General features: G+C 37.3%; 1 protein-coding gene across 1 annotated transcript; it reads right to left on the bottom strand.

Annotated features, from left to right (window-relative positions):
* Window positions 1-12515: 12515 nt before the first annotated feature.
* On the bottom strand, window positions 12516-14247 carry LOC126701216 (glycine-rich cell wall structural protein 1-like). Its single transcript, XM_050399325.1, has 2 exons — window positions 13596-14247; window positions 12516-12598 (listed from the first exon to the last, which is right to left on the bottom strand). Exons 1-2 carry the CDS (start codon window positions 14245-14247, stop codon window positions 12516-12518), a joined length of 735 nt encoding a protein of 244 aa, XP_050255282.1.

The raw sequence follows: 14247 nt of genomic DNA, 5'->3' as shown, positions 1-14247 counted from the left end.
TAAAAAGATCCAATTGCCCCTCTTCTCATTTCCTTACAAACAAAAGTGAAATTATACTTTACCACATTAAACTATATTCTTGATTATATTTTGTACCGTAAACTTTGAATTTTCATCCAAGTTAACGGCAATCTTATTGTTAAGGTGTAAAGTGGAACAAATGTCATAATTTATGGTGCAAAATGTGCATTCAAAAAATTTATAATATAAATTATTATCTAAGGATAGTTTAGAGTGATAAATATAATTTTCCTAACATTTTTCTAAAAGTTTCACCACGGTGAACCGGAGTTTGTCCTTGATTTGTTTTTATCATTTCAAGATTGTATTTTTTATTATTAGTAGTTGTAAAGAGTTTTCACTAGGTTTGGATTCCTTCAAATTAGTTCATTCACCCAAAAAAAAAAAACAATTTTGTCTCTCACTGTATCACATAATGTCACGAATTCCCAGGAATAGATAGATGAACCACAGACTCCAGTGACTTCATCCCTACCCTACCATTCCCAACTACCAAATAGACTACAATGAATAAATCGGATTGAGATTAGGTGACCGGTAAATACCTATCTCAATAGATGGTTAAGAAAAGTTGGGAAAAAACAATTTTCAATGTCAATTTACCTATCTCAATAGATGGTTAAGAAAAGTTGGAAAAAAACAATTTTCAATGTCAACTATTAAATACAAAAAAGTTGAAAAATAGTTAAAAGAAATTAAAAAGTTAAAATTAAAAATTAAGAATTGTGAGAGAAAGTAAAGTAATTGCATCTGGTGCAATACCTCAATCCAAATCCAAATAAATCTATTCTTGCACTTTTTTTTTTCTTCTTCTTTTTTTAATAACAAAAACCAAAAGAGAAAAACATAAACCATTCTTCTGACTTAAAATGGGCAATTGCTAAATAAAACATGTTTTCCACTACAAAAATTTTAATCATACAAAGAAAACAATTCTCTCTCTCTCTCTAGAAAGTTGGGGCGGTTTGATAAAGTGTTTTGAGTAACAGTTTTCAGTATTTAAACAATATTATACGTATTTCTACACACTTTTTTATCCACACATATTTTTAAAAAATACAAACAACGTTAGTAGAACAACATTACTAATCGGCCGGTTTGAAGAGTCATGGTGCATCTCTCACATACTGAGAAGATTCAAGCCCTCATATTTCTCTGTCCAGTTTTTATTTATTTATATTAAACAGTGAAACGGTGCAAACTTTTAAAATAAGAATTTTCAAAATATAAGGATTAGTATACCAAATCTATCCCAAACACTATTCCAAAGTCAACAATGGGTCTTGGGCCCCGCACGGAGCCCAACCATGACCAAAAGGGGAAAGGGGGACGAAAAGACTTCCAGCCCAATCCTATTGAGCCCAGATTATTTAAAAAGACGTCCAAGGAGGAATGTCTCCTTGGACACACAAATACGGGCCCAATGTGCGCCCCCTCCACAGTGAAGAACCATCCCAAACAACCGTGAGTAGTAGGATGAGCCTCACACAGTAGGAAAAAAGAGGAAAATGTAAGACGTCGAGGGAGAAACCACAACTGCCACATTAAATGCAAGGAAGCTACTTTTTCAGCCGCATTAATGTGGAGAAGACAGGCGAACAGTGTTACATTGGCCAATGCAACTCACAGAAAGATAAGGTGGATGTCCGATGGGATAGACACTCAAGTGAAGGTCCAGATAGTTAACAAGTGTAAGGCTCTTATCAATTTAAGAAGGCTATATAAGAGAAGGAAATCCCCATGAAGAAAGGATCGGAAAATTTAGAGGGAAAAAAGAGAGAGAGAGATTAAAGAATTCTGTAATCTTTAATCAAAGCAAGAGGTGCACTCATACGTCTCCTCGGACCGGTATCCTATGAACATAAATGAAATATTCTCACGTTCAGACTGTTGCATGGCATACAACTAATTAACGTTCACTTCGTCCAGTCTTAGTTCTGTAACCCGCTCTCTACAAATTCATTCTCTAGGGTCTTTTGGGCCAGAACCACTTACTTGCTGGGCTTGGGCCCCAAAAACCGCCCCTACAACTATAATTAAAACCAAATCTAACCAAAGACCTAAACCATTCAATCTAAAAATTCCAAACCTAAATCATATTTAATAATAATAATAAAAATAAATAAATAAAAAATAAAAACCTGTATCAATGGCGATTCCGGCAGACTGAACGTGGTGGCGGGGATTCGGTCTAATCTCTCTCTGCCTTTACGAATTGTGTCACTCTTTGGATCTGTGCTTTTTATTTCAAGAAGGGAGTGAAGAGGAAAAGAGACTGACGTGTGCAAGAAAAGTCAGTTCCTAACCACGCGGCTGGTGTAATAGCAATTGTTGCGTCCATTGATTAAGTCCCGTCAAATCCTCACCGTACAACTGAAAAATAAAAATATTTCAGTACCTACTATTATTTAACGTGTTTAAAGTCATGACATGAAAGGGTGGTTTTACAACAACCAATAAAGAGATGCCATGCCACATTAGCAGTTAGAACCGGAGTGAAAATTCATAAGAGTAGGAGAGCCACTTTGACGTCATTTACAAAAACGTTTAAAGCCGGTTTAGAAAGGTTATTCTAGGAAAGTTATCTTCGGTATCATGAAAATATGAATAAAAAAGTTTTATGAAAATATGTGTTGTATTGTTTAAATAACAAAAATTATTATTTAAACAATGCAACCAAACAAGCACTTAACATTTACTAATAGCACTTAACATTTACTAATAGCGTGCTAGCGGCCAATTCTTCTTAAATCATAGGGGTTAGATCAAAATTTATGGGTTCTCTCCTAACAGCCGGAGTTGTCTTGTGAAAAATAGAACATGCCAACTATATTTTTATGTGTGATATGGTGTTTTTTTTTTTTTTTTTAATTATTTTTTCACATTTCACATCCGGAAGGTAATGCAAAGCCCAAAAATTCGCTTGGGAAAGGATAGAAAAGTTAGGAACTAGAGAAGAGAAAACTCATGACAAATTTGATGAAAAAGAACCAAGGGATTTGAAGAGGTACTTAAAGTCATGAACTAATTTGGTTTTTTTATTGAAAGTTTGGCTAAAGTATTCTTGCATTTGGAAAATGTAAGGTTTTAAAAAATAACAAAGTTTAGCTAGAAGCTAGTTTGGAACCAATGACTCTCTTCAAATAAAAAATTGGCATGTGCCTTTTTAATAGCACATGTAAACTTAACTAAAGGACGTGACTAAATGACTCTCTTCCATTAAAAAATTGACATGTACCTTGTTAATAGCACATTTAAACTTAACTAAAGGAAGTGACTAAAAGACACATGAATTTTTTTAGTGAGAATTGGAGTCATTGGTTCCAAACTAGTTTGTAACCACACTTTTTTCCTTTTTAAAAAGTTCTGCAAAAGCAAAATAAGTTGAAAGCTAAATGAAATAATTGGTGGCAAACAGTCCCTAATTCAGGTTTAATTGATAATTTGTTTTTTTTTACATTGTAGACAAGAACCAATTTTATGTTATCTGAATGTTGAAATTGTAGTTGATGACGTAGAAAATCCTTTGTTGAACTCCTCGTCTATTTGGATGGACGATGTCAACACAATAGCCGTGAGATCCTGTAAAAAAGGATAAGGTTCTCGAAGCACACCGGTGTGGTGTGTGCCAAGATCAGAGCTTAATTGTATGGAAGAATTGCTATTTGGCTAGAGAATTGTAGTGCATATGTTGCACAAGAGTTGCATACCTTTCTCCTTTTGGTTTGTGTGGGTTTTATAGCCCTTGTATTCATTGTCTGAATGAATATCTACATTTACGAGATAATTTTTATTATAGAATAAACTTCATCAATTTTTACTCAATATCATTTTTTAGTCAATTTTATGTATGTTTATTCACACTTAAGAAGATGAATTTTTTTCTATTATTTTTAGCCCTATCAACCCATTATCATTCATATTATTAAAATTTTCCTATATTTTAATATTTTAATGAATTATTTGGCATCTAATTCCCTAAAAAAAAAAGAAAAAAAGAAAAAGAAGAAGAGGATAAAGTCTAACTTGGAAGAGAGATGTAACATACTATCATGTAGCATAGCAATAGGAAAAAAAATGACACAATCTTAATAAACAAAGCATATTCTTAAAAAATCTAAACACTCACACAAACTGTCACGGTTTTGTTTGATTGTGTTGAAAATCTTGAGATGAGATGTGTTGATAAGAATGAGGGGAAAAAAAAGTTTTGTTTTGAAATGGTTAATGTGTTTGACATCTATGCTATTTGGAGAGAATGGTTATTGCCACAAAGTGTACGTTTGGACAATTGAACTGGTTAAGTATTATTTTATTTGAGGACCAAGCTTCTTTATCTGTTGGACTAGTACAAGTTTGAGGAACAAATGTGATGGGGGAGGGGGTAATATTTTTTGGGGGTGTCCATTTTGTATCTCGTAGAAGAAATTTTAAATTTTGAGGTGACTCGGCCCTTGAATAGCTAAATTAGAAAAAAATATAGTTTTTTAAATTAGTTTAGCTAAAAATCTAATAAGGCCTCTTATAGGTGAAAAATATTGACCATTAGCGGGAAAAGTTGAACAGCAGAAGGTTGGCCATAATTTCATGGGAACGGGGAAGGATTCCACCAAAATAAAATATATGCATATGACTCATAGGTGCATACAAATGCATGTTTGTTAGATCTGGTGCTACGGTTCTCATGTTTTAGAAGTGTTTGTATTTTGTTTATCACAAAAAAGCTAAAACTCAAGTACTCTATAGCTTTTGGGTTGTAATTTCAACAGTAGCGAGTTCACTTTTAACTTATGAGCCCTGGTAACGTTCACTTTTAGTAGTGAGTAATAGAGGTTCATGAAATTTTCTATGAGACAGTCCTAGGATATGAGCCCTGGTAAGTTTTTCATGTCGTTGGTCTCCCCTCTAAGTTTGTGGCATGATTTAGGGGATCCCCTATCCCCTTACTTATCAAGAATCCAATGTATTCAAGTATCACCAAAAAGATGAAGAGTTACAGCTCACACGTTTGTGTTTTGCAAATGATCTTGTGGGTTTTTCAAATGCTGAAAGTCTGTTGGGGTCATTCAAGAAGCATTAGTGGAATTCAAAGGAATAGCCGTGTGCTAATCCCTAAGTTTTGTTTTGCTCTTTTTTTTTTTTTTTTTAGTGCTTAGAGTTCCTAAGACGAAGAGTCTAAAGGATTAGAATCTTGGTATCCTGAAAATTGAAGTCATCTTCCTTGAAGATATTTAGTAGTTCCTCTCATAGCTGGGATGCTCATATTTCGGGATTGCCCCCCTAGATAAAGAAAATCATTGCTACAATCTCAATCTAGACCTTAAAAATGCTGAATTTCTGGCTCATTGAAAGACCTTAAAAGTGTTCTTGGGGTTGGAGGAAAATTTTTAAAATCAAATATTTGACCAGGAATTAATTTTATTGAATTCTAGCTAAGGGATGGATCCAATATTTTCTTGTGACATGACAATTGGCATCTTGAGGGTCTCTCTTCCTAAAATATGGAAATTCACATGACAATTCATCATAAAGCTTGGTGTTAGATAGCTGTAAGATCTGAAGACCTCGTCACTATCCAAATTAAGTAGGCTACCATTTACAGTAATTGGTGAAATTTATATAGCTTCTTGACGTCCTATGCATCAGGTTCCTTTTCATGTTCTAATACTTGAGACCGTATTAGACTTAGAGCCCCAGTTTGTTGGATGGTATTTGGTTTTTAAGGTATTCGCTTATAAGTTGCTTGCCAATATAAGCATAGATTATCTACAAAAGAGGGTTGGCTAATAAATGGAAATTTTGGCAGGACTTGCTATGCTGTCAAAGTGTCAAGAATCTTTTGATGATGGGTGGGATCATTTCATAGCATGGGATGAGATTCATTGGAAAGGCAAAAGCTTGATGGTTGATGCAGTAGTTTGGGGCTCAGTCATTCTATATATCATATGAAGAGTCGAAGGTACTCCATTTTTTATTAGGGAGCTGTCAAGTCTGAAGAACAAATAATAAAAACTATAGGGAAGTAGATTAAGTCTAGTATAAGGAGTGGTGGATCTTACACTTGCTGAATAAAGAAATTTATTCCATATGTGGGAATTTTCACGCCATCCTCAAGAGCTTAAGTTTAAGGAGAGCTTGGATGAAGCATTGCAGCCAGTAGATGGCTAATATATTTGTCATCCCTTGTTAGTTTGTTCTGATTGTTTAAGAAAAAAAAAAAACAGTTCCGATTTTTAGTTGTGAGCTCTATTTGTATTTGGCTATTCTTGTTAGGATTATGTCTTGAGTTTGGTTTGCTTAGCTATGTTGGTATTTTTGTATTGCCCGAGCTCTGCTCATTGTAGTAGCTAGCTACTGGTTTACAGTATATTTTCAATAAAGCTATTTTATTTTTAATAAAAAATGTAAAAGGTAAAAGAAAAAGAAAAAAACATAGCTTTTTGTTGTGCTTTGAGCTGCACTATATGACAAGAATGAACCCTTGCATCAGGGTCCTAATTTATTGTGTATGGAAAAGGTAACATAGCCAAAACACATTATTTCAGTACATATGTTTATCATTAGCCACATAATTAGAAGGACATGACTAAACAACACAAATAAGGCACAACCTTAGGTCCATTCTTTATTTACTATCATAAACAAACCGTTATGACATATTTGGAAACACGAAATCAGGGAGATTTGCCTGCAACTCCAATATTAGTATTAAGGTGAAAATGTACTTTTGGTCCTTACATTTTGGGCCTATTCTCAATTTGGTCCCTAAATTGATTTAGCTCTTAGGTTAGTCCCTGATTTTTAAAAATTGTTTTTAAAATAGTCCCTATCGTCAACCCAGTAACAAAAAATGCTGAGGTGGCAAACGGAGGTCCTAGCTGTCAAATCCATTTATTAAAATAATAATTAAAAAGCTAGCGTGTCCCACTTACACCCACGTGACCCCTCATGTGACCCTGCCACCTCATCTCCCGCGGACTTAGCCCTCACATGACCCTCACGTGTTCCTGCCACGTCATTTTCCTACCCATTTAGCCCACATGTGACCCTCTCGTGACTGAACTCATAAACTACCTTCAGTCTTCACTCTTCAGTCCTTCACCGAAAATCCCCAAATTTCACCTTCACCTGGAAACTAAACCCTAACAATCCCAAATCAACCCTTGTCGTCTTCATCCTCGTGTTCTTCCCCAACATCCAACTTGAAAACCGTAACATTCCCTTGAGAAAACCATTTCCCTGAAACTTGAAAATCCATAATCTGAGAAATCATAGTGAGTTAGAATGACAGAGACTTTTACCGCAATTGATAAGCTGCGAGGTGCATATCTATTTCTCTCTATGTGTGTATCTGTGTGTATATCTGACTCTCTTCGAAAAGGTGTGAATGTGTGTATATCTGTCTCTGTCTCTCTCTCTCTCTTACTTTTAACGCTTTTTTTCTCTCTCATCGATTATGGACCACAGTTTGAGTGCTTTATTATGCTTTTATTTGTATAATGTTGTCTGGTTGGTGTATTTTTCTGTTTGGCCTTTAAGGATCATGGTAGACCATGTGTGTTCCCTATTATCAGTAAATGATATCTATTTTGGCATTTTTTTATGTTTAGAATATATAGAGTCAATGCATGTTTGACTATTTGGTTTAGTTTTGTCTTTATTGAAATAAAATATTCTGTAAATAATTTTTCAGGCATGCAGGATGGATGAGTCTTTTACTCTGTATGTGCATCATGGTGGACATTTTAGTGAAAATTATCAGGAGTATGTGGGGGGTGATGTGGGGGTAGTAGATGGTTGTGATCCTGATAAGTGGTCTAAGGTGGAAATTGAGTCCATCTGTAAAGATTTTGGATACACATGTGTGAGTAGGTTTTGGTACACAAGACTTAGGGATGATGATCAGGAGGGTAGGATGTTCCACTTGATCAAGGATGACAAGGATGCAATGTTCATGACTGGTTTGGTGGGGGGTCATGGACATATTCATGTATATGTCCAACATCTAGTACATGACCCTATACTAATTAATAATGGTAATGGTGTGACATTGGACCTTGTTTTAGAGCCTGAGCCTGAGCTTGACCTGAGCCTGAGCTTGACCTGAGCCTGAGGGGTACAGTTCTAGTGATGGGAAACCTGCTTATGAGGATGGAGATGACTTCTATCATGGTGATGATGATTTTGATGGTCATTAGTACTTCTATGAGGGTGATGAGGATGATAGGGTTGATAGGGATAGGGATGATTTTGATTCTGATGTTGAAATACTTAGATGCAGGAGACCTGGTAAGGAACCGGTTGTTGAGGAACCACAAGGGGATGGGGCTGTCACCACTGATAGTAATGAGAGTTCTAGTGATACTGAAATGGAAGGGACTAGAGAAATAAACCCCAACCAAAGGTATGTGGATGAAGATAGTAGTGATAGCTGGGACAATAATGTTGTGGTAACATTGCCAGATCAGATGGGGGCTGGTGTAGTGAACTCAGATTACACCAATGAGGAGCTGTTAAGTCTGACTGAGTCATCATCTAGTGGTGATGAAGGGGTTGATGATAGTGATAGTGAGGGTGATGGTGATGCTACTCATGGACATGTGGATAATGTCACTAGGAGGAAGAAGTTTCCAATGTTTAAATTAGTTTCTAATCTTGAACACATGAGGTTTGAGAAGAATATGTTGTTTATTTCCCCTAAACAGTTCAAGGATGCTATCACTGAGTATGCAGTGAATGGTGGATGAGTGGTGAAGTTTGTGAAGAATGATAAATTAAGGGTTAGAGCCAAGTGTTAACCTCTCTGCAAGTTTACAACTTACCTAGCAAAGCTGCCAAGGGAGATGAGTTACCAACTTAAGATCTTGAACTTGGAGCACACATGTACCAAGAGCTACAAAAATCTAAGGTGCACTACCAAGTTCCTTGCAAGGAAGTTGATGAAAAAGGTGAGGAGACAACCTGATATAAAGTTGAAGGATATTCAAGAAGCAATGCATGAGAAGTATGTGGTGAATATCAGTGTTGGGAAGGCCAGTAAGGCTAGGGAAAGGGCTCAAGAGTTTGTTGATGAGTCTTACACAGAGCAGTACAATCAGCTCTGGGATTATTGTGCAGAACTGAGGAGATCTAGTCCTGGTAGTACAGTTCTGATGAAGACTCACACTTATAATGAGGGAAACTTGGCAGCTAAAATGGATTTACAGATAGGAGTGCCCTACTTTGAGAGATTGTACATTTGTTGGGGCTGGGTGCAAGAAGGGATTCTTGGCAGGCTGTAGGCCAATAATTGGATTGGATGCTTGCCATCTTAAAACCAAGGTAAGGGGGCAGCTGATTGTTGCAATTGCAAGGGACCCCAATGAAGAATATTTCCCTTTGGCTGTGGCAGTAGTGGAAGTTGAAACCAAGGACTCATGGACTTGGTTATTAAACATGTTGCTAGCTGACATTGGTAACAGCAAGAGGTGGACATTCATATTAGACCAACAGAAGGTATTTCCATATTTTATGTTTGTTTATAACATGAGAAATATGAACAACAATTGTACGTGATGTATATATACTTACTTCTTGTTGTTTGCATTTGGCAGGGATTAGTGTAGTCATTTGCAGATAACTGGCCTCATTATGAACATAAGATCTGTTGTAGACATTTGTACAACAATTTGAGGAAGCAATATCCTGGTCTCCTAATTAGAGAATTGTTTTGGAGAGTAGCAAAAGCAACTTATGCACAAGAATTTGATAGGGCAATGAATGAGATGAAAGATATTAATGAGAGTGCATACTTTTGGTTGAAAGGACACACCACTACAATATAGGCTAGACACATGTTCAGGGGTGATGGGCTAAGTGATATTGTCCTTAACAATATGTGTGAAAGCTTCAACAGTAGGATCATAAAATTCAGAGGGAAGCTCATTATTAGCATGGTATGCAAATTTCCTATACTTTATGTATGTAGGTCTAAGTTATATATTTTTTAGCATGCACTAATACGTGGATTGTTTATGTATGCAACTTGAAGACATTAGGTTGTATTTGATGAATAGGTCCCAACAAAATTGACTGAGTATTTTGAAGGTAGAGTCTGAGTTGTGCCCTAAAGTATGTAAAAGATTGCATAGGGAGAAGATGAGTAGCAGTAAATGGTTGGCTTGTTGGTCTTCTCACACAAAATTTGAGGTTAAGAATGGGCTTCAAAGTTTCATTGTGGACCTAGAGAAGAGGACATGTACTTGTAGGAAATGGGACATCATTGGTATTCCATGCTGCCATGCAATTTCATGCATATTCTTCAACAAGAACGTAGCTGAGAAATACACCAATGAATGCTACAAAGTCAGCACATACAAGGCATGTTATGAGCCCATCATTGATTCCATTAATGGTCAGAATATGTGGACCCTAACTGGACTCCCACCTGTGCAGCCTCCAATAAAGAAAAGGCCACTTGGTAGGCCCAAGAAGAAGAGAGCGAGGGAACCCAATGAACCAAGAAGGGGTCATAGCAAGGGGTTGGGTATTGTCAAGAGGTGCAAGTCATGTGGGAAGATAGATCACAATAAAAGAAGTTACAAAGGTGAGGTTGGAGGGAATTCTTCACTGCCTACAACTAGTGATAATGGTCCAAACAGCAGGAGTTCTAGTCTAAAACAGGTATAATACTTGTTTGTGCATGAATTTTTTTGGTTTGTACTTGTTTCAATTTTTTAATGTTAACTTGAGTGTATGTGTTGTTTATAGACAAGTGGAGGAGTGGCCATCAATGAGCCAAATCCACCAAGGGTGCCACCTATCAAACAAGTTGGAAGCAGTGCAGCAACCACCAAACAAGGTAGAAGCAGTGCAGCAGCCACCAAACAAGCTATAAGCAGTGCACCCCCCAATAGTACAACATCCAATCCAAGCAGGAACACACATGGAAATCCAAAGAAGAGAAAAAAGGGGAGTGTCACAAGTGAGACTTTGAATGCATCAAGAAATGCATCTAGGTACAGAGAAGCATTGAGGTTTGCTGAGAGCCAATTATCTATGCATGGGCCAATGGGATAAGCTGGTGGAGACTGAGCAAATTCCATTTCTTTGTTTTCTGTTTCTTTGAACTTTTTTGTGGTAGTCAGTTGCAGCAAAAGTCATTTTTGTTGGTTATAATTATTGTTGAATTATATACATTTTGGTAGTGTTGAATTATGGCAGCTAAGTATTGCAGTTTGAGGTGCAATCACCTTTTTGTTTTTGTTGCCTAAACAATGGCTAAATTATGCAAAAGAAGTTGCAAATGAAGGTGTAACTTGATTGCCTATAATATTGTAATATTGTGGCAGCTAAGCTTTTTATGTATTGTGATTTGTGTATGGCAGCTAAGGTGTATGGCAACTAAGCTTTTTATGTATTTTGGACAGATTCATGTCTATCATGTATATAGTGCATCTTATAGTGGTGTATTGTACCATCAGGTTCAAACTTTGACCAATACTTTTTCCTTTTAAAATGGAAAGATTGTAAGAAGTTATTTGTTGAACTTGTTCGTACATGAGTTTTTCTTGTAAGATTGTTGGTAGCATAAGATTTTGATTTGAGGTTTGAAGAGTAGTCTGTATCACTCCTCTATTGACTATTGAGACTTTTTGAATTTGTAAACCAAAGTGTATTCTGTCTGATGGAAAGTAAAGGTTCCTCAACAATGCTCTTGGGGTATGACAATTGGCATCTGGATGACCATTTGTACTCCAAGTATGGACATGGAGCAGTGTATGATGCTGCTAGTTCTGCCACTGCCAAACTGTAGGCTATTATTAGTCATCAAACACGGTCATGGTTGCCTGCTAGATTTGAAGATATTTTTAGTATGCGGATCATGCTACCAAAGGTTGTTAATTTTGAATTGGATTGGTGACTTGGGTTCATACAAAATCAGGTTGTTTTACATGTGCTTCTGCTTGGGAAGACATCAGTTGTAAGTCTCCTCTTCTCTATGGTGAATTGGTAGAAATTGATTTCGTAGACCATTTTTTCTTTGAGTAACTGCAAGTGTCAAGTATTTTCCAGTAGGCAGTTTGCACACAATGACTGAATTGGTAACTTCAGTTCAGTGAGTTACACACAGTGACCAACTTAAGTTCATTCATTTATTAAAAACCAGATAACATTGAACAATTTATCTAAAACAGCATATACACTTTATGTTCAATCCATGATAATTTCATTTTATTCAAACTGAAATTACAAAGGTAATTGGGATATAGTTTTCCATAAAATGCTTCACAAAATGCTCCACAAAATGCTTCATACAAGGCACTTCATCTATCTACCTTAACCCTACATACCTTAACCTTGCATACACCATGTAACCCACCCATCTAAACCACGAAAACTAAAATCACACAAAAATAGATCCCACACATCAGCAATGCCAAAATCAGAGACATTGTCAAACACTTCTCCCTCTTTTTGCAAGTTGAAACTTGAGCCTCGAGTCTAAGAATGGTCTACCTCTGTTCTGGGATAAGGACTTTACCACGTGGACAAATCTCATCATCAACCCATTGAAAAACTTGCACTTTCATCCAACCTGAAATTCAAACCAAATCAATCAACCCACTAAAAAAACAAACTAAAGAAATTTTTTTTGAAATAACTCAGACCTTACCCAGTAATTAGGACACCCATAGAACCTTCTTCCTAGATTGTTCTCCATCCAGGACACCACTAGAATGGGTTTACCAGGGCTGGGGCAATAACACACGCGTGATGCTCTCCTCTTCAGGCTTACTGAGGATGATGAGCTTGATTCCATCTCTTCAATGTGGTTTTGATGAGTGGGTGAGGCAGAGTTTTTGTCTGTGAGTGATTTTCTCAGGGAATGTTACGGTTTTTGTCTGTGAGTGATTTAGAGTTTTTCTTAGGGGAATGTTACAGTTTCAGGGAAATGGCTAATGGTAAATGGGTTTTCAAGTTTCAAGGAAATGGTTTTCTTAGGGAAATGTTACGGTTTTCAAGTTGGATTTTGGGGAAGAACACGAGGATGAAGACGACATGGGTTGATTTTGGATTGTTAGGGTTTAGTTTCTAGGTGAAGGTGAAATTTGGGGATTTTCAGTGAAGGACTGAAGAGTGAAGACTGAAGGTAGTTTATGAGTTCAGTCACGAGAGGGTCACGTGTGGGCTAAGTGGGCGGGAAAATGACTAGCAAGAACACGTGAGGGTCATGTGAGGGCTAAGTTTGCGGGAAATGAGGTGGTAGGGTCACGTGAGGGGTCATGTGGGTGTAAGTGGGATACGCTAGCTTTTTAATTATTATTTTAATAAATGGGTTTGACAGCTAGGACCTCTGTTTGCCATCTCAGCATTTTCTGTCATTGGGTTGACGGTATGGACTATTTTAAAAACGATTTTTAAAAATCAGGGACTGACCTAGCAGCTAAATCAATTTTGGAACCAAATTGAGAATATGCCTAAAATGTAGGGACCAAAAGTGCATTTTCGTCTAGTATTAAAAAGGTCACCATGCACATCTTTGCCTTCGACCATTTTTTTGAAATTCATATAAGCATTAGGGCCTCCAATACCGTAACCAAGGCCGCCGCTAGGACCAACACTAGGACCACTACCAGGACCATAACCAGAACCAGTACCAAGACCAACACCTGAACCTACACCAGGACCGATGCCTGGACCTACACCAGGACCGACACCTGGACCTGCACCAAGACCAACTCCAGGACCTGCACCAGGACCAACTCCAGGACCTACACTTGGACCAACACCGGGACCATAACTAGAACCAACACCAGGACCAGCATCGGGACCGACATTAGGACCAGCACTAGGACCGACACCAGAACCACCACTAGGACCAATAGCGGGACCACCACCAGGACCTACACTAGGACCAACATCGAGACCTACACTAGGACCACCACTAGGACCAACACCTAGACCATAACTAGAACCAGTACCAGGACCAACACCCGGACCAATACCAGGACCAAAACCAGGGATGCCTCGGATAGGACCAAATGGTCCTAAGCTAGGAATGCCTCCAAAACTTGGAATAAAAGGAAATGGCCAACCATAGCCAAAGCTTAAGCCGCCAAAGAAATGTTGAGAATTGTAGAGCTGATCATCTTTCTTTGGCACATCTCTTCCTCCTTCAGCACCAATGAGAAATGCCATAAGAAATACAGTGAAAACAAGTAATGCCTTAGTAGTCTTCTCCAT

The sequence above is a fragment of the Quercus robur genome, chromosome 9, assembly GCF_932294415.1.
Source record: "Quercus robur chromosome 9, dhQueRobu3.1, whole genome shotgun sequence".
Lineage (NCBI taxonomy): Eukaryota > Viridiplantae > Streptophyta > Magnoliopsida > Fagales > Fagaceae > Quercus > Quercus robur.
The sequence above is the reverse complement of the archived record's forward strand: the minus strand, read 5'-3'. Positions and strand labels throughout refer to the sequence as shown.